Source organism: Salvelinus namaycush, chromosome 30, assembly GCF_016432855.1.
Source record: "Salvelinus namaycush isolate Seneca chromosome 30, SaNama_1.0, whole genome shotgun sequence".
Lineage (NCBI taxonomy): Eukaryota > Metazoa > Chordata > Actinopteri > Salmoniformes > Salmonidae > Salvelinus > Salvelinus namaycush.
The window spans coordinates 20,403,616-20,430,380 of NC_052336.1; the positions used below are offsets into that span (position 1 = coordinate 20,403,616).

The window sequence follows — 26,765 nt, forward strand, 5'->3', positions numbered from 1 at the left end:
CAGTCAACGGAGGCCTTGCAACAGGAAGCCTAAGGCACATCCCAGGTGATTTGACTTCAGATAGATGAGTGCATTAGGTCTGTGCTAGAATGGCCTTGCAACAGGAACCCTAAGGCACAGCCCGGGTGATGAGTGCATTAGGTCTGTGCTAGAATGGCCTTGCAACAGGAACCCTAAGGCACAGCCCGGGCGATGAGTGCATTAGGTCTGTGCTAGAATGGCCTTGCAACAGGAACCCTAAGGCACAGCCCGGGTGATGAGTGCATTAGGTCTGTGCTAGAATGCTGGCATATGGTTGTAGGGGCTGACCACTGCTGTGTAGCGGTAGTATGATTCATGTAATGAGAATGGCGTGCGCACACACACACACGCACAGTGATGATGATTCTGTGACTTTTAAGTCCAGCTGATAGTGAACCACAGGATGGATGACCTCTTAAGCTTTAAAGGGCCTCGTTCTTTATGCATGAGGAATATGAAGAGGGCTTCTCTCCTGTCCCTAACCTGAAGATGGGCGGCAGGTAGCCTAGTGGTTAGAGTGTTGGGCCAGTAAGCGAAAGGTTGCTGGATTGAATCACTGAGCTGACAAGATAAAAATCTTCATTCTGCCCCTGAACAAGGCAGTTAACCCACTGTTCCCCAGTAGGCTGTCATTGTAAATAAGAATTTGTTCTTAAGCCATGTTAAATAAAGGTGTAAAAAAAAAAGTTACTAACTCCAGCATATACACATATACAATCAGATTGAAAACAGACAGAATGTTTGTCTTGCTGTAGAATAATAAATGACTACAGTACTAGCCATCAGGCATGGGGTTCAAAGCACATGCAACGTCTGCTGTTTCAGCTTCAATGCATTTCAACACCTTTATGATTCCTGACTGAGTCAGTTATGTTCCGAACCAGATTGGCTGTTAGAGTAGTTTCCTATTTCAGTTTTCATTTGACCAAAATAAAGCACTCAAAATGGCCTGTACATAAGGTCCTCATCATGGCTTCATAGGGCTTGACGGAAATTATACTCAGCCAGTGTTACAAGTAGTCACATGACTTTCCATCAGCTCAAGCAGTGCCCTTTGACATAACTGTCACATCACGCAACATGAGTTTCCTTAATGTGGCAAACCAACTAAACACTTCAGTAAACAGAGAGCTTTGTAATTAGTTGCCATTTCAATCTAACATCAAAGAGGTACAAGAAAGAAAAGGCTTCCTATTATGCAATATCTGTTCAGAAACTCACAGGGGTGTAGTTCTGTGTGTTTCAGTGACTGTCAGATATAATATTGGATCTATTTATGTGGTTTGTAATCTCAGCATGCCATATAAAGGTTGACAGATAGGAAGAAAACATAACTTATTGATGAGATGAAGAAACATGTTTTGACTAAGTTGTCCATAATATGTGAAAAATGATTTAGTCGTAGTTCTACTGCATGTCAGTTTGCTATGTTCTACCTTAGTAGTTTCACATCTTTATACATTTCTTAATGGTGTGAATAGTCAACATATTTTGCACTGTAAATCCATTTTATTTGTTTGTTTACACAGAAAATATATAACTCTGCTGAATTCCACTGCAAAATTAAATATTTTGATTATTCTGACCATAATGGAAAGCACAGCTATTTATTTTCAGCCATTTGAGTACTGTAGGAAGTGAAAATCATCCTAAACCCTGGTGAGATCCCACAGGTGGTTGATGACAGAGACTGTGATTGGTTGGCTGTGACCTCAGCTGAAGGTTGTGTGGCCATGATTGGTTCAGGGATAATAGAGTAACATTGGATAGTGATACATTGGGTTTCAGAGGCCATTAACCTGTTTTTCATTCACACGAATCTCTTACTATTTTATAAACTGTCTTTCTTATACTCAACTACTTTTTCCCTCCAACTTTAAGCTTTGTAGCTTGCTTTTTTCTTGATTTGCCTTTAATCATCCTCTTCTTTTGTTTCCAACTGATCCCTGTTTGATTTGCTCCTACCTCCATCCCCTGGTCTCTCCATCCCCTCCCACTTCCACTCTAACCCCTCTTCCACCCCCCTCCCCTCCTCCCCAATACACTTTTCCTCTCCAGCTGGGTTTGTGAAGTCGCCAATGTCTGAGACTAAGCTCACGCTGGACACCTTTGAGCTGTACTGCGACGTGGTCGGTAACCCCACCCCCGAGATCCAGTGGTGGTACGCAGAGATCAACCGCGTCGACTCCTTCAAGCAGCTGTGGGACGGCGCACGCAAGCGCCGCGTGTCCATCAACACGGCCTACGGCAACAACGGGGTGAGCGTGCTGGGCATCACGCGCCTCACGCTGGAGGACTCCGGGACCTACGAGTGCCGGGCCAGCAACGACCCGCGGCGCAACGACCTGCGCCAAAACCCCGCCATCACCTGGATCCGAGCCCAGGCCACCATTTCGGTGCTGCAGAGTGAGTGGTCTATGTCCTGTAGTACCTAGCTGGTGAACAAACTAACAATCCCCTGCCTGTCCCACCACCCCACTCCGTTAAAAAAAGAGTTCACACCTCCACCACAAGCTGTCCCTGGCAAAGACAGAAATAAAACAAAACACCAACCACCACCTTGTTATTTGTTCATTTCAAAGACTTGTCTTTGTTTTATTTCTGTATAAGAAATTGGAAGACATTGTATTTTATATTCTCCTAGAAGTTCTGCCTTTTGTGTTTTTGTTCTATTATGTTGATAGCTCCTATGTGTTCCCTCCTCCCCCTGCAGAATTTGAGGATTCAAATCAAACTTTATTTGTCACATGCGCCGAATACAACAAGTGTAGACCTTACCGTGAAATGCTTACTTACAAGCCCTTAACCAACAGTGCAGTTCAAGAAGAGTTAATAAAATATTTACCAAATAAACTAAAATAAAAAGTAATAATAAAAAGGTAACACAATGATAACAATAATGAGGTTATATACAGGGGATACCGGTACCGAGTCAGTATGCGGGGGTACAGGTTAGTTGAGGTAATTTGTACATGTAGGTAGGGGTGAAGTGACTATGAATAGATAATAAACAACGAGTAGCAGCAGTGTACTGAGGTAATTTGTACATGTAGGTAGGGGTGAAGTGACTATGAATAGATAATAAACAACGAGTAGCAGCAGTGTACTGAGGTAATTTGTACATGTAGGTAGGGGTGAAGTGACTATGAATAGATAATAAACAACGAGTAGCAGCAGTGTACTGAGGTAATTTGTACATGTAGGTAGGGGTGAAGTGACTATGAATAGATAATAAACAACGAGTAGCAGCAGTGTACTGAGGTAATTTGTACATGTAGGTAGGGGTGAAGTGACTATGAATAGATAATAAACAACGAGTAGCAGCAGTGTACTGAGGTAATTTGTACATGTAGGTAGGGGTGAAGTGACTATGAATAGATAATAAACAACGAGTAGCAGCAGTGTACAAAAGGAAGGGGAGGGGGAAAATGTAAATAGTCTGTTGCCGATTTTATTAATTGTTCAGCAGTCTTATGGCTTGGGGGTAGAAGCTGTTGAGGAGCCTCTTGGTCCTAGACTTGGCACTCCGGTACCGCTTGCCGTGCGGTAGCAGAGAAAATAGTCTATAACTTGGGTGACTGGAGTCTCTGACAATTTTATGGGCTTTCCTCTGACACCGCCTATTATATAGGTCCTGGATGGCAGGAAGTTTGGCTCCAGTGATGTACTGGGCCGTACGCACTACCCGCTGTAGCGCCTTACGGTCAGATGCAGAGCAGTTGTCATACCAGGCGGCGATGCAACTGGTCAGGATGCTCTCCATGGTGCAGCTGTAGAACCTTTTGAGGATCTGGGGACCCATGCCAAATATTTTCAGTCTCCTGAAGAGGAAAAGGTTTTGCCGTGCCCTCTTCACGACTGTCAGGACCATGATAGTTCGTTGGTGATGTAGACAACAAGGAACTTGAAACTCTCGACCCGCTCCACTACAGCCCCGTCGATGTTAAATGGGGGCCTGTTCGGCCCGCCTTTTCCTGTAGTCCACGATCAGCTCCTTTGTCTTGCTCACATTGAGGGAGAGGTTGTTGTCCTGGCACCACACTGCCAGTTCTCTGACCTCCTTCCTATAGGCTGTCTTATTAGTTGTCGGTGATCAGGCCTACCACTGATGTGTCGTCAGGAAACTTAATGATGGTGTTGGAGTCATATTTGGCCATGCAGTCGTGGGTGAACAGGAAGTACCGGAGGGGAATAAGTACACACCCCTGAGGGGCCCTAGTGTTAAGGATCAGCGTGGCAGACGTGTTGTTGCCTACCCTTACCACCTGGGGGCGGCCGTCAGGAAGTCCAGGATCCAGTTGCAGAGGAAGGTGTTTAGTCCCAGAGTCCTTAACTTAGTGATGAGCTTTGTGGGCACTATGGTGTTGAACGCTGAGCTATAGTCAATGAACAGCATTCTCACATAGGTGTTCCTTTTGTCCAGGTGACAAAGGGCAGTGTGGAGTGCGATTGACATTGCGTCATCTGTGGATCTGTTGGGGTGGTATGCAAATTGGAGTGGGTCTAGGGTTTCCCGGGATAATGGTGTTGATGTTAGCCATGACCAGCCTTTCAAAGCACTTCATGGCTACCGATGTGAGTGCTACGGGGCAGTAATCATTTAGGCAGTTTACCTTTGCTTCCTTGGGCACAGGGACTATGGTGGTCTGCTTGAAACATGTAGGTATTACAGACTCGGTCAGGGAGAGGTTGAAAATTTCAGTGAAGTCACTTGACAGTTGGTCCGCGCATGCTTTGAGTACACGTCCTGGTATTCCGTCTGGCCCATCGGCTTTGTGAATGTTGACCTGTTTAAAGGTTTTGTTCACATCGGCTACCGAGAGCGTTATCACACAGTCATTCAGAACAGATGGTGCTCTCGTGCATGCTTCAGTGTTGCTTGCCTTGAAGCGAGCATAAAAGACATTTAGCTCGTCTGGTAGGCTCGCGCCACTGGGCAGCTCGTGTCTGGGTTTTCCTTTGTAGTCCGTAATACTTTCCAAGCCCTGCCACATCTGACGGGCGTCAGAGCCGGTGTAGTAGGATTCAATCTTAATCCTGTATTGACGCTTTACCTGTTTGATGGTTCGTCTGAGGGCATAGCGGGATTTCTTATAAGTGTCCGGATTAGTCTTTCGCTCCTTGAAAGCGGCAGCTCTAGCCTTTAGCTCGATGCGGATGTTGCCTGTAATCCATGGCTTCTGGTTGGGATATGTACGTACGGTCACTGTGGGGACGACGTCATCGATGCACTTATTGATGAAGTCGATGACTGAGGTGATATACTCCTCAATGCCATTGGATGAATCCCAAAACATATTCCAGTCTGTGCTAGCAAAACAGTCCTGTAGTGTAGCATCCGCGTCATCTGACCACTTCCGTATAGAGCGAGTCACTGGTACTTCCTGCTTTAGTTTTTGCTTGTAAGCAGGAATCAGGAGGATAGAAATATGGTCAGATTTGCCAAATGGAGGGCGGGGGAGAGCTTTGTATGCATCTCTGTGTGTGGAGTACAGGTGGTCTAGGATTTTTCTTCCTCTGGTTGTACATGTGACATACGGGTAAAAATTTGGTAAAATTGATTTAAGTTTTCCTGCATTAAAGTCCCCGGCCACTAGGAGCGCCACTTCTGGGTGAGCATTTTCTTGTTTGCTTATGGCCTTATAGAGTTGGTTGAGAGCGGTCTTAGTGCCAGTTTCGTTCTGTGGTGGTAAATAGACGGCTACGAATAATACAGATGAGAACTCTCTTGGTAGATAGTGTGGTCTACAGATTATCATAAGGTACTCTACCTCAGGCGAGCAATACCTCAAGAGTTTTTTTATATTAGACATTGAGCACCAGCTGTTATTGACAAATAGACACACACCCCTACCCCTCGTCTTACCAGACGTAGATGATCTGTTCTGCCGGTGCATGGAAAACCCCGCCAGGTCTATATAATCTGTATCATCGTTCAGCCACGTCTCGTGAAACATAAGCTATTACAGTTTTTAATGTCCCGTTGGTAGGATAATCTTAATCGTAGGTCATCAATTTTATTTTCCAATGATTGCACTTTAGCAAGAAGAACGGATGGCAGTGGGAGTTTACTCTCTTGCCCGCGGATTCTCAGAAGGCAGCCCGATCTGCGGCTCCTTTTCCTGAGTCTTTTCTTCAAGCAAATTACGGGGATCTGGGCCTGTTCCAGTGAAAACAGTATATCCTTCTTGTCGAACTCGTTAAAGGAAATAGTTTCTTCCAGTCCGCGGTGAGTAATCGCTGTTCTGATGTCCAGAAGTTACTTTCGGTCATAAGAGACAGTAGCAGCAACATTATGTACAAGTAAGTTCAAAAATAAGTTACACAAAACGCAAAAAAACCTAACAAAATAGCACAATTGGTTGGGAGAATGTAAAACGTCACCCATGTTCTTCGGCGCCATCTTCTATCTTGACACAATTCTCAGAATTCTGTAGATTTCCTGCCTCTCCCAAAGCCCTGAGCGTTTTGTTGTAGATCACCACAAACCCAGAAACCTCCCCAGTCTCTGTCCACCTACTCCCGCTTCCCTCCCACACCAACCTCTCCTTCTCCACATACAGCCCATCCTGGCCCTCTCCTCTGTCTCATGTGTCCTTCGACAGTTGTCCCATTTCTTTCCCTATTCTCACAAAAATCCTAATTTCATCCATTTATTTCTGTATTTCTTTTGTGATTTGTGTTTTTCTGTTGCGTTGCGTGGGTTGTTTTATTTACTTCAAAGCCCGGTGTAATTCTGCCCTGTTTGCACCATGTAGTCTAGGCATCGCAACGCTTTGAAGTTGTGCCGCTTATTTTAGTGGGGAAGGGGTAAACGGGACGTAAGAAGACGAGGGAGCTGTCCAGGTGTAAAGCGTGCCCTTGTTTTAAACTCATGACTCACCCTAATCCAATAAAGGACAGAACACAGTGATTTTTTTAAATGTATTTTTTCCTTTCTAGATTTGAGAGAGCTGGTTTCATTGCTCATCGCCTGTGTACTGTATGACCTTGTACCTACTTAGCCATTATTAAGTGTTTGAGCATGAATCAGTAATGACATTATATCCTCTCCCCTCTCTGCTGTATTGCATACAAACATTCAAACACACTGAATGTCAACTGGACCCTTTAAATGAGCACATGATGCAGTGAGTGCCCAGCCCATTGGAGCACAGAGAGATGTGGAATGTTGTTAGTCACAGCCATGCAGCCAGAAACTCTTAGAGGTTTACTACAGGAGTCAGCTCCTTCATCTCCTGAGCATTAGCTACTGGACTGTCTGTCGTACACAGTGTTTACCGTGCTGTTGGACTACTGTCTGACTGCATGTGCACACTCTCCTAATCTCACACCCATTATACTTCACTCCACCAGCTGGCTTGAGACGTGTACAGTCGGCCTACAGTAGATATCTGAGTTGACTGGTGGTAGGAATGTGTCCGTCATTAGGCTAACATGAAATTGGTCATTCCAATGTTTTCTTATTTAAAAAGACACATTCATTCCAAAATAATCTGTACGTGTTCTAATAATTGAGTCAGACCTTTTGTCATCCAATATATTCTGTCATTACTGAGTGTCAACGTTCTTGTTATAGACATGTAACAATATGTGTATATAACATGTATACAACAGGCTATACACACTGAACCAAAGGAGACGATAATGTATAGTTCTTCGGGAATGTTTTCAAATATGTGCTTGTCTTGTTTTAACCGTTTAATTTGTGATTGGAATGAAGGACATTTTTTTAATTCACTTAATATTGTTACTACATTTGTAATAAACTCTTAGCTTAGGTTACAATTTAATCAACAGTGTATTTAATTGCACTAAATGAACTCATCTATACAGGCCTCAGTGTGATTTGGTGTAGATCCCCTCCCAACCTGTGTTGTGTTTTAGCTGATAGCTGCTCTGTTTAATGCGGGGGGAGGGGGGTTTGGCTCAACATACCAATCAAGTGGGCAAACATCCTCCTTCTGTCAGCAAGAAATAGACATTACTGGCACCATCCTCTAGGACTGTATGCAGGTCATAATGGAATAAAATGTACTACACTGTTATGAGTGGGTAACAGTGTCAATGTAATGATGCTTTTACAATCCTAGACAGAGGTGGCCACGTGGTCAGTGCCTGTGTGTTGTGCATGACATCACTGATTCATTCTCTTTTTGAGCAGGTGTCCTACAAATGACCTTCTTCTGAGCTGAGGAAACCTCCCATGGAAAACAATGTGCTTTTAATGCCTAATGCAAATTTCTTGAAATAACTATTTCTGTATAGTCTGTGTATATTCCCAGGATGCCACACTATGTGGGCTGAGAGGCATGTATAGAGAGAGAGAGAGAGAGAGAGAGAGAGAGAGAGAGAGAGAGAGAGAGAGAGAGAGAGAGAGAGAGCGAGAGCGAGAAAGAGTGAGAGAGAGCAATAGAGTGAGAGAGAGAGAGAGCAATAGAGTGAGAGAGAGAGAGCAATAGAGTGAGAGCAATAGAGTGAGAGATAGAGGGGAAAAGAAAGAGAAGGAGAGCAATAGGGAGATATTTCCCTCTAGCTATTGGGTATACAGAACTGCAGGAGTAGGTGCTGCCATGAATGCTAATATAAGTCACTAGCCAGGGCCCAGAGACTTCCCCTCCCCTCCTCTCCTCTACTAGGAGGTTTGTAGTAGCAGCCAATAGTAAGATTATTATGCTCCTCCCCCCTCTAGACCGGGGTTGCGTGGTTGCCAAGGCTGGCCCGCCGTGGGGGAGGGAGGGAGTGAGGGGAGCTTCCTCACTACCCAAGGCTGCCTGCCTGCGCGCTCTGATGACACATCCTGCTTGAGCCTAGCTCTATGTCCTTGAGAAATGGACCCTTGGGTTGGTTGCTCTGTTAACAAATACACTAAATGATTATACTAGTAAAGAGCTAGTGGTTGTTATAGTGTAGTGCAGCAGTAGTCAAGCTGTTGTTCAGCTCATTTTTGTTTGCCACGATTATATACTTTGTCCTCTTCTGTTTAGCTATTGATTTTTTCTTCCACACGATAGGTTTGCTGAAGAGTATACCTTATTCACTTCCTTGTTTTGGTTTGAATGACAGGACAGCAGTTATTTGGAAGTCAGTCATTGGACTGAAAACATGTATGTTGTTCAAATTTCCTTAATACATTCAACCTCATATTTGTATAATCTCATGATAATTTCAAGGTTACATCACTCTTTTCGTATCCAAGTGCCTTCCTGAATCAATTTGTACTGTTTAAAGAACCTTGTTGCTGTCAATATCAAATTGAGTGCTACTGTATGAATTAGGCATAATGATAATACAGTTAGGTTCAGGAAGTTATCAAGAGCCAGTGGTTCCAAACCAAACATGCTTTGGTGCTGGTCATCACCTTAAAGATCATTACTTCCACAACTCCAGGTAGTCTAGCGGGTAAGCGTGTTGGGCCAGTAACCCAAATCCCTAAAACGACTAGTTGAAAAATCTGTCAATGTGCCTTATTTGCACCTGTGAGTTGCTCTGGATAAGAGCGGCTGCTAAAATGTAAATGTAGTGTCATTATGAGTATCTATCATCTCAAAATGGGAGCAGGAACAAGAGGTACTAGGTCTGAGACGAATCATCATTATAATTTACAGACTTCATTTTGTGAGAATATTTTAAGTTAGTTTTAAGTTATTTTAAGTTATCTATTGTACGGTGACAACAGAACCAAAGACAGATACAGGGTTTAGTGTTGCAATTATTTTGCTGCAGCTCCATGTTGTGTTTATCTTTATGTATGTGTGTTGTCTTCTGTTCCAGCCCCAACTCCCACGCATGTCCCCCACTCAGTCTGTGTGTGGGGATAGTCAGTACAGTTACAGTTCTGCTATAGTGTTGAACCCCAGTTCAATGATAAGGGGTTGCTGTCTCTCTGTGTGTTTCAGAGCCCAAGATCAATGCGTCAGATCAGATCATCCTGCCCTCGGAAACCAAAGGGCCCCCTGTCACCCTGCGGTGTAACCTGACCAATGCCCACGAAGGCCAACAAGAGAGCTTCTGGATGAAGAACGGAGTGGAGATCGCAGACACACGGAACGAGCAGAAGAACACAGAGTACATGTGAGTCCTTACTTATTCTGTAGTTCTCTTACTAGAGCATTCAACAAAGCCTTTCTAATTGTCACACAGACTATCAACACTAAGACCAATCACCCTGAGATGGAAATAAGAGCCATGTTGCCAAGTCCTTTAGTGAAAACAGTTGTTGGGCAGCTCCATCCCTCGCAGGGCATAGCCATCAGAGCAGCCTCTGAGCTTAGAGCAGAGCAACCAGCCCCTGTACTGCACAACACCCCCATAGACATCTCCCAGATTCTCCCCAGCCAGCCGCGGACGGCTACATGAGGAGACCACTGGGCAGCTCCTTTCCTGTCACATTACATCTCAGTACTCTACTAATGGCTGACCCCAGAACAGACAGCCCCGACCTAACCTCTCCTCTCTCCTGGCTGCCTAAAACACAGCACAGTGCTAACAATGTACGCTAATGACTTCCACACAACATGCATCATTGGGTGATGCATCATTGGGTGATGTACAGTGATAGACAACAGAATTAGAGAACATTTTATTTTTGACTGAGCTCAAGTTACGGAGTAACTGATATTTTGTGGTTTGTTGCAGAATCAAAAAACCAAGGTCAGACGACGCAGGGGAGTACATGTGTGTTTACACGTTTGAAATGGCTCCCAACGCCAACGCCACTATTGAGGTAAAAGGTAAGACTCTCCGACCACCTGATCTCACTCACAGTATAAACAAATGACAGATACTCTGTTGATTTTTATAATTAATCAATACTGTCACTTTCATTTGACCCTCTGCCATACCTAAGAGAGAGATACAGTTCTCCTATGAGGGATCTGATGGATAACACAATCTAGAGCTACTTCCTGTGAACAGATCCCCTTCCAGTGACAGACGTTGAGATGATGGTCCGGTGATGTGTTTTGGTGTTGACAGGCTGGCCTCTGGAGGCTACTGTCACTCATTGAGAGGACAGGGCAGGACAGGCCAGCTGAAGGGAGGGACAGAGTCCTGTCTTCTAGGCTCTCTCTGTACACTCGATTCACACAGACACGCCTTCCTTCAGGCTACTGTCTCCTCTGTAGACACTGGTCAACAGTGATTTACTTGATTTATTTTTATTAGCCAGATTATTATTAAGATTGTCAGTCATTTTGTTACCACATATAATTGGCGCAGGACCAAGGGTATCGTATTTGTGTCGTATTTGTTATATTTTTAAGGGTAACCATGACGATAATTAGTGGTAATGTGTCAAATAATGTGGCTTATTCTGTACCGTATATGTTGGATAACATCGTTTCACATTTGAAAGCACATATTCATAATTGTTAGGATCATTCATTGACATGAAAGACGCTTATAGAAAAACTAAAACCATAGCGAGATAGAAGTTGACAGCTCACCCTTGAAGTGGAATAAGGGATTTTCCTCTGGGTGAGAAAGGACTTGCAAAACCCTGTTCTAGAGAAGCTTGCCTACACGTACAGTGTTAAGCCAATTTGCTGTGACATTGCTATGGTTGTGCATAGTGAGCTTGCCATTGACTGTTATGCCTGCCGTGGCTGTATTAAGCGCTAGCTGCCTGCGTGGTTGGTTGCGTAACGCGTGTGATGACCGTGTATGCTCTGCAGCTCTGCTGCTTCCTCCAGCCTGAGAGATGACAGGCCTCATCTCCAATCAAACCTCAGCGTCCTGACCCTAAGGCCGTGTGAAGGGAGGCAGGCAGGCAGGGAGGCTTGCTACCCCTGGCTGTTAGAGCCTGTACATCACACCGTTTCCTGGACATACAAACACCATGGCAGCACTGCCTCTCAACATTATTGTTTACTGTCTGGGAGTATTAACTGAATTGTTGACAGACGCTGTTAGTCGTATTTGGGATGCTGATGTCTTGGTTTGGAGGAAGCATGGACACGACAATAGTTTTTGAGATAGATTTAGATACATTTGCAGGCTTTCCTGTTAATTGTTACAGTTAAGGACCGATTGAGGAATAGACTCAATAAAAACTACAGAGAATGATCATTCTAAGCAGAAATACATGATAGTTGTGACCAACTGCATCCAATTAGTCTTGCCCTGCCTTATACAAGGGCACTGAGTCCCATACCATTAAACCCATACTCGGTCGTACCACCAGGTCCCATACATTAAGCATGGTAGAGGGGCTGAGCCTGTGTGCTCTATGCTCCTGGCAGCTGAGCTCTGAGCTCCCCCCAGCTCTCTCCGGCTGCAGTGTCCTTGGCGCTCCCATCTCTCCAGCTCTCAGCTCAGAGCAAGGCAACAGATGGAGGCTTGTGTGATGGTGGTGTGGGATTAAGGTTCAGAATCCGCTCCCAGCCATTTGTAATGGCAGGACTTTGTTGTCCACGATGATACAGTAAGCTGCTGTCCTGAGCATGCATATTTTGCGCATCCCAATTATCCTTCGTATTTTTATATATCCGATTTTGTTGTGTGCTATCTACACATTTTTTAAAGAGATAATTCCACACGCCCTGTTGAATGAATCAAATCAATGATGAATTTTGCAGATCTAGATTTCTTTCAAATTCCTATTTTTTGTCAAACGCACAGTACAGGCCCACAGGATAATGTGTCATATAATTCTTTATACCATGACATTGTTGAATACTTGTTTCTGATTGGCTTGAAGGGCATTCTAGAGCATGCATTATTTCTCTATAAAGTACAGTATATTTGCACGGTAGAATTCAATGGCTATAGTTCTTCCATGTTCTATGTTTGAGCTGCTTTTGAAAGCAAAAGTCGAATTGAAAACATTATTGGCATCGTTTAATTCGATTTTCATAATAGTTAGCTAGGACTGATGGTTTGGTTAGTAAACTTGCTAGCTGCTTCAGTGGATGTTGAACACATTTCTACCTGCAAATTAACACATTTCTAGCAGTAAATGTGTTAAATTATAGCCATGGTATGCAAGGGATAATCAACTTGGGGCTCTATGCGTTCTCTGTAAAATATTGCAACTTCGTTAGTTCCACTCCACACGATCATCACATTTGAGCTCAAATGCTCTTTAAATTCAGTGGAGAGATAGGAGGTATCAAAAACAGTAAATAGAAATCGGACTGCCTAATCCCCTCTTCCAGATAGACCACCAGAAGTTGTCTCTTTCTCTATATATTTCTGACACACAGGCAGACAGACACATCCACACAGCAGCACTGTAGATCAGTAATCACACAAGCTGCTGGGGGTGTGAAATGGAAGATTTCTGCCTGTTTTGGCACCCCTCAGAGGGCAGTCAATCTCCATGCTGTCAGTCAGTCACAGTGGAAGTGAGCTGGGGATAACGAAGACAGAGATAAACGTGGCCCCTCCCCCACTAGCCAGCGAGCACGTGTGCACCATAGTTACAGTAGGAAGGATGATGTCACTTTGAGCTCAAGCCACTGCTGCTCAATCATCCTCCACGACAACGGCTTCCGCTGCGCTGTAGAAAAAGCTGCAGCACCAGGCCAGCCTCTCCCCTGATCCTGCTTAATTGCATGGAAGGAATTACCGTAATTTCAAGGATTAGCAAAAGACTGTGGCAGTTGTCTCCCGGCTCCAGAGCCGAGTTAAACAGAGGATTCTGTCTGAAAACCCAGGGTGTCGCTGGGTTGGAGAATCTCACCTTTGAGAAAGTCTCAGTCATTCGTTGACTATGAACTGAAACTCTGCAAGATATGTAGGCCTACTCCTTCAAAGGGCAGACTTGGAAGTAAGCCACAGCAAACCATGAGCTCTACCTTTTAAAGAAACTTGGAAATTGACTAAAGCAGCTAAATGTGTCCCTGCCTCGATCACTGTGGTGATAAAGCATTGATTCCAGTGTTCGTCCATCTCCAGGGAAGTCAGTGCCTCAGAGCTAAATCACGTAACAATTCCCCAAATCCTTTAATTTACCATCAGTTTCATGTACATCTTAATGTTAGTTACCATAATCAAAATCGGTCCCAACAGACTTAACTATATTCTGACGTCTTGTTATTTAGAGAAGCCGATGAGGAACACCTTTGACACAAACATAGAACGTCTTGCATAAAATGTTAGAATTTTTATTCAAATGCATTTCACTCCCTTTTCCCCTTGTTTTAGCGGCACCTGAGATCACGGGCCACAAGCGCAGTGACAATAAGAACGAGGGGCAGAGTGCTCTGTTGTACTGTAAGTCTGTGGGCTACCCCTTTCCCATCTGGACATGGCGTAAACTGGATGGCTCAAACTACATGGTACGTGTCCTCTTCCTTGGCTCTATATAACTCATGCTAGATCAGGGGTTCCCAAACTTTCTTAGCCCACGACCCCATTTTGATATCTGAAAATGTTCGCGATCCCAACCATGTGAAAATAATTATGTTATTAACAGCCAATGTTTACTTTTTTATTTGGGGCTTTGGCAGTCAATTGAAAAACTTTCAACAGTAGTTCTGATTGATGGTGAGTTGAGAAGACACATACTTTTAATGTGGGGCTATGACAATCAATTGCAAATTAGTTTAAACATAATGTATCTTATCTCAACACCACTAATGAGATGGGTGTGCTTGATGAATGTTGTGTCGGAGCTTCTCAAAGTCAGGGGGCGTGGTCGACAGTGCGAACCTCGTCTCTGCTGTCACATCCAAACTGGATCGATATTTGGTTTTAATGCAGACGAGAGCACTGATGGTGCTTTCAAAACAACTGGGAACTCTGAAAAATACAAGGTCAAATCATGACGTCAGTGATCTTCAGGTCGGAAAGTCGGAGCTCAAGAAAGAGGCCCGAGTTCCCGAGTTCGAATTCTGAGTTGGATGACCGTTCAAAATTATTTTTCCCAGTCGGAGCTCGGTTTTTTCCCCGAATTCCCAGTTGTTTTGAACGCAGCATTAATTCTTAGGGGAGACGGCAGAGAAAGGAACCAAAACTGCTCCTTAGTGACCGTGAATGCATTCGGTCACATGACAGCTCGATCAGCTGTTCGATTTCACACCGGCATGTCAACTGAGCCAGAATCACAGTCAAACGGATTAGGAAGTAGGTCCGAAAGTGCTCTTCCAAGCGTTGGAGGTGAGTAGTCATCACTCATGTGGGACACTTACTGATGCTGTTTTCTGTTAGACACATGCACAGTGAAGGGAAGGGGGCATGGTTTGTGTTTGAAAGACTCTCTCTCCAATTAAGAATTATTTCCTCTGAATCCACTGATTCGGTCACTCATCTGTAGAAGGATTTTGTATTTGCCCTGCATGCTTGCGTTCAGTTTGGTCAGTTTCCCAAATATGTCTGTTACATAGGCAAGGAGACACATTTTATTTTCATTACACATAAAGTCAACCAAGTCTATTTTTTTGTTGTGAATGACAACTGTTCCTCTCTCAATGCAAAAAAGAAAGTTCAACCACCAAGCCTCGTGTGAAATAGAACCCTGTCATGCTCTGATCCCATATCTCCACATAGTTTAGCGAACAGGCGTGCGCGCAGTGGATGTGGTTTGATGTATACTGAACAAAAATATAAATGCAACATGTAAAGTGTTGGTCCCATGTTTCATGAGCTGAAATAAAAGACCCCAGAAAATGTCCATACCCCCAAACGCATATTTCTCTCAAATGCATAATCCATCCACCTGACAGGTGTGGCATATCAATAAGTTGATTAAACTACATGATCATTACACAGGTGCACCTTGTGCTGGGGGGAAATAAAAGGCCACTCTAAAATGTGCAGTTTTGTCACACAACATGCCACAGATGTCTCATGTTTTGAGGGAGCGTACAATTGGCATGCTGATGTACAGTAACAGTGTTCCTTCCGTCCCTCTCTTCGCCCCTACCTGGGCTTGAACCAGGGACCCTCTGCACACATCAACATCTGCCTCCCACGTAGCATCGTTACCTATTGCTCCACAAAAGCCGCGGCCCTTGCAGAGCAAGGGAAACAAACGACTTCAAGTCTCAGAGCGAGTGACGTCACCGATTGAAACGCTATTAGCGCGCAACCCGCTAACTAGCTAGCCATTTCACACCGGTTACACTGACTGCAGGAATGTCCACCAGAGCTGTTGCCAGATAATTTAATGTTCATTTCTCTACCAAAAGCTGCCTCCAATGTTGTTTTAGAGAATTTGGCAGTACGTCCAACCGGCCTCACAACTGCAGACCACGTGTAACCATGCCAACCCAGGACCTCCACATCCAGCTTCTTCACCTGCAGGGTCATCTGGAGACCAGCCACCCAGACAGCTGATGAAACTGAGGAGTATTTCTGTTTGTAATAAAGCCCTTTTGTGGGGAAAAACGTATTCTGATTGGCTGGGCCTGGCTCCCCAGTGGGTGGGCCTATGCCCACCCATGGCTGCACCCCTGCCTAGTCATGTGAAATCCATAGATTCAATTGACTGATTTCCTTATATGAACTGTAACTCAGTCAAATTGTTGAAATTGTTGCATGTTGTGTTTATATGTTTGTTCAGTATGGTTTACAATCAAAGTTACCTGCTGCATTATATCTCAGAATTCTGTGCTCAGCTCTTTTGCCGCCGGTTGCTCTCGGTGAATCATACAATGAGTCCATATGGCAGAGGGAGACACATTCATAACTAGAGTGCATTGGTCTGCCCTCCGTCCCGCCATAGATGGAGCCCCATCTGTGCAAAAGCCCACCATTCGATCCCATGGAATCTGTTTTTCGTCAATATAGCCAAGCAGCTGTGCTGTTTCATGCTCGGAAATCGTGAGACAGAACAATATGTCCTTGTGAATAGCATCCCCTGACGTGTATAGCGAACAAAACTCATGCATGGCCATCTCGGCCCTCACAGCTAGCGTCCATTTAGAGAGCATTAGCTGGGGAGTTTGAGTTGTTCAGTCAGTATTCTCTTAATGGCTAGCAAAAGCATACATTCTTTAGCAGTGTTATCTGACAAAGGTATTGATGTGAGTTTCTGTGCCTCTGCCTCCCCACACATTGTTTTCACCTTATCAATTGCGGCCAGTAATATCAAAGTCTCTGCAATAGTGTGTGGTTTCATAGCATAGCGTGCCTAGTCATTCACCGTGGGAATGATTCAAGTGCAACGGTCAAGTGCAGCCTTTTCCCATGATCTAAGGGGCTCTCTGGTTGAATTCTAGATTTTAATCTTTTTCATTTAGATTAAGGTTAACCACATTACAATGATTTTGAGATACAAAGATGATATTATAATATACATATATTTTTTGGTACATTTTTTTCAGTATTTATTTATTCTCCCTCAACCCCATTTTCATATCAGGTGACCCCGCATGGACCCTAGTTTGGGAACTGCTGTGCTAAACTACTGTGATCACTGTCTGGAATGTGATCGTAATATTGTCTGTAACATATAAATCACTGATATGCTAATTTACCCTCCTCTAGGAAATCGATAACTCCTCTGGCCGCTTCTTCATCACCAACAAAGACAACTACACAGAGCTGAACATCGTCAACCTGAACCGCACCTCGGACCCTGGTGAATACCAGTGCAACGCTACCAACCACATCGGCACCAAGTCCATGTCGTCCATCCTACGGGTGCGCAGCCACCTGGCACCCCTCTGGCCCTTCCTGGGGGTGCTAGCGGAGATCATCATCCTGGTGGTCATCATCGTAGTGTATGAAAAACGCAAGAGGCCAGACGATGTGTTGGACGGTAAGACAACATTAAATATAGTATTATATTGCATCTCTTTGGGGAGACAGACAACCTCTCGCCATGTTGTCATCGTCAGGCCTGTTTGATGATTATACTGGTCAGCGTTACTGGATGCTGTCATTGAAATGACTGTACAGTATGTAAAAGGGTTCTCGATCTCACCTGAAAGAGACCAACATGCTAACAGCGACAGGGGAGTATGTACTGATTCAAGCAGTGCTTGTGGCCATGGGGTAAAATCAGGGAGGAAGAGGGAATTATGAACCAGTAAATAGGCTGCTGCTCCTAGAACAATACAAAGACATTCTCACTCCAGTTAAACAATGATTCAAATATCTGATTATGGGGCTGCACTCGGCTAGAAGTTCAACAGCCATCAAGAACCAATTCAAACAGGGTTCCTCTACCATCACCACACACATGTATTACACTGTTACCAAGTGAACATGTTGCGGAGGCAATAAACACGGTGCTGAATATTCATGACGCTGACTCTGCTGTGTTAGCAGTAGCAGCGGAGACCCACTGTGAATAATTGACCTCTGTCGGGGGACACGCTCCCTGGATGCTCCGTCAGTACTGAGAAGGGAGACAGAGACACCGCTGGCTGTCACACAGCGCAGCACCACACATTAGCTGCATAATAATATGACCTTTAGAGATGCTCCACATTAGTAAACCAGGAGGGGGTCCACAGCTAACCTTTTAAATGAAAGAGTTGAAGTGCCGTTGCGGTCTCGCTAATGATGATAACCAGGGACCATTTTATCACCCATCTGGAGAACTGATCAATTCATTTCATTGACAATAATTTGAGACAGGGAATCAGGGGAAGTTTGATGTGTTATTTTGGCTTTGTCCTACAAGTTCTACCTATGGCTGAGGGCTTAAAGTAGAAAATCGAAAATCCCTGTTACCCTGCTCCAATCAAAGCCCGTCACATCCACAGGTAAGTTATTCTCAAAGTTGCCTACGTCGGTAACTAGTAACTATTTACTACTTTTGAAAAGTAATATCTGTTCTAATAACAAAACCACTTGATAACATACAATAATATAAACTGTTAAAGCTCGATTTAAAAGTGTCAAAGTCAAACAAAGGCTTAAGCATTTGAGTGTAGAGTCAAAGCCAAAAAGGCCGTTGAGGCTTCACCCGCCTATGGTTCGATCAACTTTATTCAGGATATCAGCAAGATATGAATTAATTGGTTACTGACTTCTTTCCCCCTCTCTCCAAATGGCATCATTATCTAAACGGTTGGTAAGTGAGAGATCTTGCATGTTTTCAGAGAATGATTTTTAAAATTTGATCCGTTTCTACTACAGTCCATCCAGACCAACATGTCAACACCCGTTTATCAGATTATTTGACTACAAGTTGTTTGGCGTCTTTGTATAGACAATATACACTGCTCAAAAAAATAAAGGGAACACTTAAACAACACAATGTAACTCCAAGTCAATCACACTTCTGTGAAATCAAACTGTACACTTAGGAAGCAACACTGATTGACAATAAATTTCACATGCTGTTGTGCAAATGGAATAGACAAAAGGTGGAAATTATAGGCAATTAGCAAGACACCCCCAAAAAAGGAGTGATTCTGCAGGTGGTGACCACAGACCACTTCTCAGTTCCTATGCTTCCTGGCTGATGTTTTGGTCACTTTTGAATGCTGGCGGTGCTCTCACTCTAGTGGTAGCATGAGACGGAGTCTACAACCCACACAAGTGGCTCAGGTAGTGCAGTTCATCCAGGATGGCACATCAATGCGAGCTGTGGCAAAAAGGTTTGCTGTGTCTGTCAGCGTAGTGTCCAGAGCATGGAGGCGCTACCAGGAGACAGGCCAGTACATCAGGAGACGTGGAGGAGGCCGTAGGAGGGCAACAACCCAGCAGCAGGACCGCTACCTCCGCCTTTGTGCAAGGAGGTGCACTGCCAGAGCCCTGCAAAATGACCTCCAGCAGGCCACAAATGTGGCATGTGTCAGCATATGGTCTCACAAGGGGTCTGAGGATCTCATCTCGGTACCTAATGGCAGTCAGGCTACCTCTGGCGAGCACATGGAGGGCTGTGCGGCCCCACAAAGAAATGCCACCCCACACCATGACTGACCCATCGCCAAACCGGTCATGCTGGAGGATGTTGCAGGCAGCAGAACGTTCTCCACGGCGTCTCCAGACTCTGTCACGTCTGTCACGTGCTCATGTGCTCAGTGTGAACCTGCTTTCATCTGTGAAGAGCACAGGGCGCCAGTGGCGAATTTGCCAATCTTGGTGTTCTCTGGCAAATGCCAAACGTCCTGCACGGTGTTGGGCTGTAAGCACAACCCCCACCTGTGGACGTCGGGCCCTCATACCACCCTCATGGAGTCTGTTTCTGACCGTTTGAGCAGACACATGCACATTTGTGGCCTGCTGGAGGTAATTTTGCAGGGCGCTGGCAGTGCACCTCCTTGCACAAAGGCGGAGGTAGCGGTCCTGCTGCTGGGTTGTTGCCCTCCTACGGCCTCCTCCACGTCTCCTGATGTACTGGCCTGTCTCCTGGTAGCGCCTCCATGCTCTGGACACTACGCTGACAGACACAGCAAACCTTTTTGCCACAGCTCGCATTGATGTGCCATCCTGGATGAACTGCACTACCTGAGCCACTTGTGTGGGTTGTAGACTCCGTCTCATGCTACCACTAGAGTGAGAGCACCGCCAGCATTCAAAAGTGACCAAAACATCAGCCAGGAAGCATAGGAACTGAGAAGTGGTCTGTGGTCACCACCTGCAGAATCACTCCTTTTTTGGGGGTGTCTTGCTAATTGCCTATAATTTCCACCTTTTGTCTATTCCATTTGCACAACAGCATGTGAAATTTATTGTCAATCAGTGTTGCTTCCTAAGTGTACAGTTTGATTTCACAGAAGTGTGATTGACTTGGAGTTACATTGTGTTGTTTAAGTGTTCCCTTTATTTTTTTGAGCAGTGTATATGTTGAAAATATGTATTTATTCCATTTCGTATTCATTTCCATTAAGCGGGGCCAACGCAGTTTGACATGTTTTCTCCTGTATAGGTGGTGGTCTCTGATGTTTAAAACATATATTGCTATCAGCCTACTGAAATGCACTGCTATGTTTATAGCTGTATACATTTTATACCAGTCTTCTTCACTTGTCTTATATAGGAGTGTTAAATCACTCAAACCGTCCCACACACGAGGAGAGATAGTATGCACGCTAGGTTCCCCAAGGCACTGATATACTATAGATGCTATTATAAAAAATAAAATGAAATAAAGACTGGGTAGATTAAAAAGATAAATTATGCATACTCCTATTTCTGAAGTCTGAATTGTGTATGCACTGTATAATCCTTCCCATGATGGTTTCAGCGTTAAATATTGTTACACTGCTGTACACTATTAAACAGAAAGTATGTAAATTCATCAATAAAGTAAGCATTGGCTTTGTGTACAGTGTGAAGACCGTGTAGTGCTTTGACAAACACCAACCAATCTCCTGCACCCGTAGGCAAGGCCTCTAGTTTGGCAAGCGTTTATGTACTGGAGGAGGGGGAGAGAGAGAAAAAACTTGCTTTGGTGTAGAACAGAGGTTGGCAACAGCGTGATATTTTGTTTGCCCCCCCAACGAGTAGATGAAGGTAGATTATCTGCCATGGTCATATCAAGCGAATCAGAGATGCAGAACACTGCATCACTTGTGCTAATAGCCAGCTCTGAAATCTCCTTTTAGTATCCTCTATCCCCAAGAGCTTTGTTATATGTAGGTGTACATTATGAATTCTGTCTTCATGATGGCTAAATTGTGTATCAACACTGATAATGCACTGCCAAGTGATCCAAAGCAACGGTTGATGTTTTTGGAGAGCCAATACATTTTTAAAGAACCTGTTGTGAGGGTTCCACTTTCTTTTACTGGGTGGGATCATTAGGGAACAACCAGGAAAAATTACATTATGCAAAATGTAGGACGGCAGGTAGCCTAGCGTTTAAGAGCGTGGAGCCGTTAACCAAAAGGTCGCTGGTTGGAATCCCTGAGCAGACTAGGTGAAAAGTCACTCTGGATAAGCGCGTCTGCTAGATGACTAAACTGTAAAAACGTCATGGAGAGAATATCAAACCATTGGCATACAAGAAAAACCTGCTGAATACATTGATCTTACCTTGGCTATACTCTTAATATTCTCCACACTGTAAAAGTCAGGGTTTTTGTTTGTTTGCAATTTCATGACTTGAATCACATATTCTAAACATTATCTTTGCCCGACTAGATAACTCTGCACCCAGGGGCTAGTTGTAAGTGAACTCAGATGCACAAACAGATGTGCCCCCTCTGTCCCCAAGACTGTCTCACAGGCAGCCATGCTGTCCCGTCTCACATTGTGACCACCATACCCCCATTTAACTGCCAATGGCATGCTGCTGCTTTCTGGGCCCGTATTCATAAAGCGTCTCATAGTTTAGTGCTGATCTACGATCAGGTCCCCCCTCTCTATATAATCTTACGGATTATGATCTAAAAGGCTCAACTGATCCTACATCAGCACTTCTACTCTGAAATGGTTACGTGCCCCAGATCTCTGGTTGCATGCTACTGAACACACTTTCACTCTCCATGCATACTCTACTGACCTACTGACCCATTCTTTCTCGTGTGTGGTCAAAAACATGCCACTGTGGCACCTTGAAAGAGTGGTTATCTGAACTAACTAGCTAATCACTAATGTGCGATGATGTCCACTGCTACTGCATGCTGCTGTGTAATTCAACTCTACACTAAAAACGTTATTCTACTAAAACATATTTTTTTGCTCATTCATGTACACAAAGCCTGCTTTCACAACTCAGAGCTTTTATTGTCAGACTCAGTCAAATTAAAAACGCAGACCTGGAGACTTCAAAAAGTTCACTTTATTCCTAGAACTTCGGTATTCTTTAATGACAACTGGAACTTGGGAACAACCCATGCAAAAGACCTACACCGCGGGATCCACAAGGGAACTTGAAGAAAACCGGAACATTGAAAATGTTAACATCAGTTGCAAATTTGGAATACTTCACACTGACGTGATGTGACTAACTTTTAAACTGCTACAGTCATGTAACAATCATTTAATTGAATCCATTTGATATTTAATTACAGTTAAGATGACAACATCAACATTTGAAAGAAAATATGGGAGCAGTGTGTTTGACACTTCTGAGGGACAACCATGTTGTCTAATATTCCATTGTTTTTGTGCTCTTTCCCCTCTTCTCTCCCCTTGTGACAAAGATGATGAGCCAGCCGCACCAACGTAAGTATGATAAATATTCTGTACTCTCAGGACTGCAATAAAAAATATATACATACAGTACATTCGGAAAGTATTCAGACCCCTTGACTTTTTCCACATTACAGCCTTATTCTAAAATTGATCTACATACAATACCCCATAATGACAAAGCAAAAACAGCTTTTTATACATTTTTGCAAATGTATAAAAAGAAAACTGAAATATCACATAGGTATTCAGACCCTTTAATCAGTACAATGTAGAAGCACCTTTGGCAGGGATTACAGCCTTGAGTCTTCTTGGGTATGACGCTACAAGCTTGGCACACCTGTATTTGGGGAGTTTCTCCCATTCTTCTCTGCAGATCCTCTCAAGCTCTGTCAGGTTGGATGGGGAGATGTTCTATCGGGTTCAAGTCTGGGCTCTGGCTGGGCCACTCAAGGATATTCAGAGACTTGTCCTGAAGCCACTCCTGTGTTGTCTTGGCTGTGTGCTTAGGGTCGTTGTCCTGTTGGAAGGTGAACCTTTGCCCCCAGTCTGAGATCCTGAGCAGGTTTTCATCAAGGATCTCTACTTTGCTCCGTTCATCTTTCCCTCGATCCTGACTAGTCTCCCAGTCCCTGCCGCTGACAAAACATACCCACAGCATGATGCTGCCACCACAATGCTTCACCGTAGGGATGGTGCCAGGTTTCCTCCAGACGTGATGCTTGGCATTCAGGCCAAAGAGTTCAATCTAACATCAGACCAGAGAATTTTGTTTCTCATGGTCAGAGTCCTTTAGGTGCCTCTTGGCAAACTCCAAGCGAGCTGTCGTGCATTTTACTGAGGAGTGGCTTCCATCTGGCCACTCTACAATAAAAGCCTGATTGGTGGAGTGCTGCAGAGATGGCTGTCCTTCTGGAAGGTTCTCCCATCTCCGGAGGAACATCGGGTTCTTGGTCACCTCCCTGACCAAGGCCCTTCTCCCCCGATTGCCCAGTTTGGCCTGGCGGCCAGCTCAAGGAAGAATCTTGGTGATTCCAAACTTCTTCCATTTAAAATGATGGAGGCCACTGCTGTTGTTGGGGACCTTCAATGCTTAAAAAAAATGTTTTATCCTTCCCAAATCTGTGCCAACACAATCCTGTCTCTGAGCTCTAAGGACAATTCCTTCGACCTCATGGCTTGGTTTTTGCTCTGACATGTACTGTGGGATCTTATATAGACAGGTTTGTGCCTTTCCAAATCATGTCCAATTAATTTAATTTACCACAGGTGGACTCCAATCAAGTTGTAGAAACATCAAGGATAATCAATGGAAACAGGATGCACCTGAGCTCAATTTCGAGACTCATAGCAAAGGGTTTGAAAAACGTATGTAAATAAGGTATTTCTGTTTTACAACAATTTCTAAAAACCTGTTTTGCTTTGTCATTATGGGGTATTGTGTGTAGATTGATGAGGGAAAAAATTATTGAATACTGAATACTTTCCGAATGAACCGTATATACAGGTGAAGTCAGAAGTTTACATACACTTAGGTTGGAGTCATTAAAACTCGTTTTTCAACCACTCCACAAATTTCTTGTTAACAAACTATAGTTTTGGCAAGTTGGTTAGGACATCTACTTTGTGCATGTGTCACGGCCGTCGTTGAAGGAAGACCAAAGCGCAGCGTGGTGAGCGTACATATTCCTTTTTATTAGAAATGATGCCGACAAAAACAATACAAAACAACCGTGAAGCTTAAGCGCTATGTGCCACAAACAAAGTTAACTTCCGACAATGACAAGGGAAAAAGGCTGCCTAAGTATGATACCCAATCAGAGACAACGATGGACAACTGTCCCTGATTGAGAACCATACCCAGCCAAAACATAGAAATACACAAACCTAGAAAACAGAACATAGAATGCCCACCCCAAATCACACCCTGACCAAACCAAATAGAGACATAAAAAGGATCTCTAAGGTCAGGGCGTGACAGCATGACAAGTAATTTTTCCAACAATTGTTTATAGACAGATTATTTCACTTACAATTCACTGTATCACAATTCCAGTGGGTCAGAAGTTCACATACACAAAATTGTCTGTGCCTTTAAACAGCTTGGAAAATTGCAGAAAATGATGTCATGGCTTTAGAAGCTTCTGGTAGACTAATTGACATCATTTGAATCAAGTGGAGGTGTACCTGTGGATGTATTTCAAGGCCTACCTTCAAACTCAGTGCCTCTTTGCTTGACATCATGGGAAAATCAAATGAAATCAGCCAAGACCTCAGAAAAAAATTGTAGACCTCCACAAGTCTGGTTCAACCTTGGGAGCAATTTCCAAACGCCTGAAGGTACCACGTTCATCTGTACAAACAATAGTATGCAAGTATAAACACCATGGGACCACGCAGCCGTCATACCGCTCAGGAAGGAGACGAGTTCTGTCTCCTAGAGATGAACGTACTTTGGTGTGAAAAGTGCAAATCAATCCCAGAGCAACAGCAAAGGACCTTGTGAAGATGCTGGAGGAAACAGGTACAAAAGTATCTATATCCACAGTAAAACGAGTCCTATATCAACATAACTTGAAAGGCCGCTCAGCAAGGAAGAAGCCACTGCTCCAAAACCACCATAAAAAAAAGCCAGACTACGGTTTGCAACTGCACATGGGGACAAAGATCGTAGTTTTTGGAGAAATGTCCTCTGGTCAGATGAAGCAAAAATAGAACTGTTTGGCCATAATGACCATCATTATGTTTGGAGGAAAAAGGGGGAGGTTTGCAAGCCGAAGAACACCATCCCAACCGTGAAGCATGTAGGTGGCAGCATCATGTTGTGGGGGTGCTTTGCTGCAGGAGGGACTGGTGCACTTCACAAAATAGATGGCATCATGAGGAAGGACAATTATGTGGATATATTGAAGCAACATCAAGACATCAGTCAGGAAGTTAAAGCTTGGTCGCAAATGGGTCTTCCAAATGGACAATGACCCCAAGCATACTTCCAAAGATGTGGCAAAATGGCTTAAGGACAACAAAGTCAAGGTATTGGAGTGGCCATCACAAAGCCCTGATCTCAATCCCATAGAAAATGTTTGGGCAGAACTGAAAAAACGTGTGCGAGCAAGGTCTACAAACCTGACTCAGTTACACTAGCTGTCAGGAGGAATGGGCCAAAATTGAGCCAACTTATTGTGGGAAGCTTGTGGATGGCTACCCGAAACGTTTGACCCAAGTCAAACAATTTAAAGGCAGTACTACCCGATACTAATTGAGTGTATGTAAACTTCTGACCCACTGGGAATGTGATTAAAGAAATAAAAGCTGAAATAAATCATTCTCTCTACTATTACTCTGACATTTCACATTCTTAAAATAAAGTGGTGATCCTAACTGACCTAAGACAGGGAATTTTTACTAGGATTAATCAAATTAAATTTATGTATATAGCCCTTCTTACATCAGATGATATATCAAAGTGCTGTACAGAAACCCAGCCTAAAACCCTGAACAGCAAGCAATGCAGGTGTAGAAGCACGGTGGCTAGGAAATGAGGGGTGGCCAGTCCTCTTCTGCCTGTGCCGGGTGGAGATTATAACAGAACATGGCCAAGATGTTCAAATGTTCATAAATGACCAGCATGGTCAAATAATAATAATCACAGTAGTTGTCGAGGGTGAAACAAGTCAGCACCTCAGGAGTAAATGTCAGTCTTCATAGCCGATCATTGAGAGCATCTCTACCGCTCCTGCTGTCTCTAGAGAGTTGAAAAC

The 26,765-nt window shown here is 44.0% G+C and overlaps 1 protein-coding gene across 1 annotated transcript in view; it reads left to right on the plus strand.

The window, feature by feature from the left end:
* Nucleotides 1–26,765, plus strand: part of LOC120025257 (neuroplastin-like) — a 38,924-nt gene that overhangs the window by 8,938 nt on the left and 3,221 nt on the right. The window contains exons 2-7 of the mRNA XM_038969745.1: nt 2,080–2,427; nt 9,921–10,095; nt 10,660–10,754; nt 14,170–14,303; nt 17,455–17,728; nt 23,016–23,037. Of these exons, the coding sequence (XP_038825673.1) occupies nt 2,080–2,427; nt 9,921–10,095; nt 10,660–10,754; nt 14,170–14,303; nt 17,455–17,728; nt 23,016–23,037 (1,048 nt within the window). The remainder of the gene's footprint in view (nt 1–2,079; nt 2,428–9,920; nt 10,096–10,659; nt 10,755–14,169; nt 14,304–17,454; nt 17,729–23,015; nt 23,038–26,765) is intronic.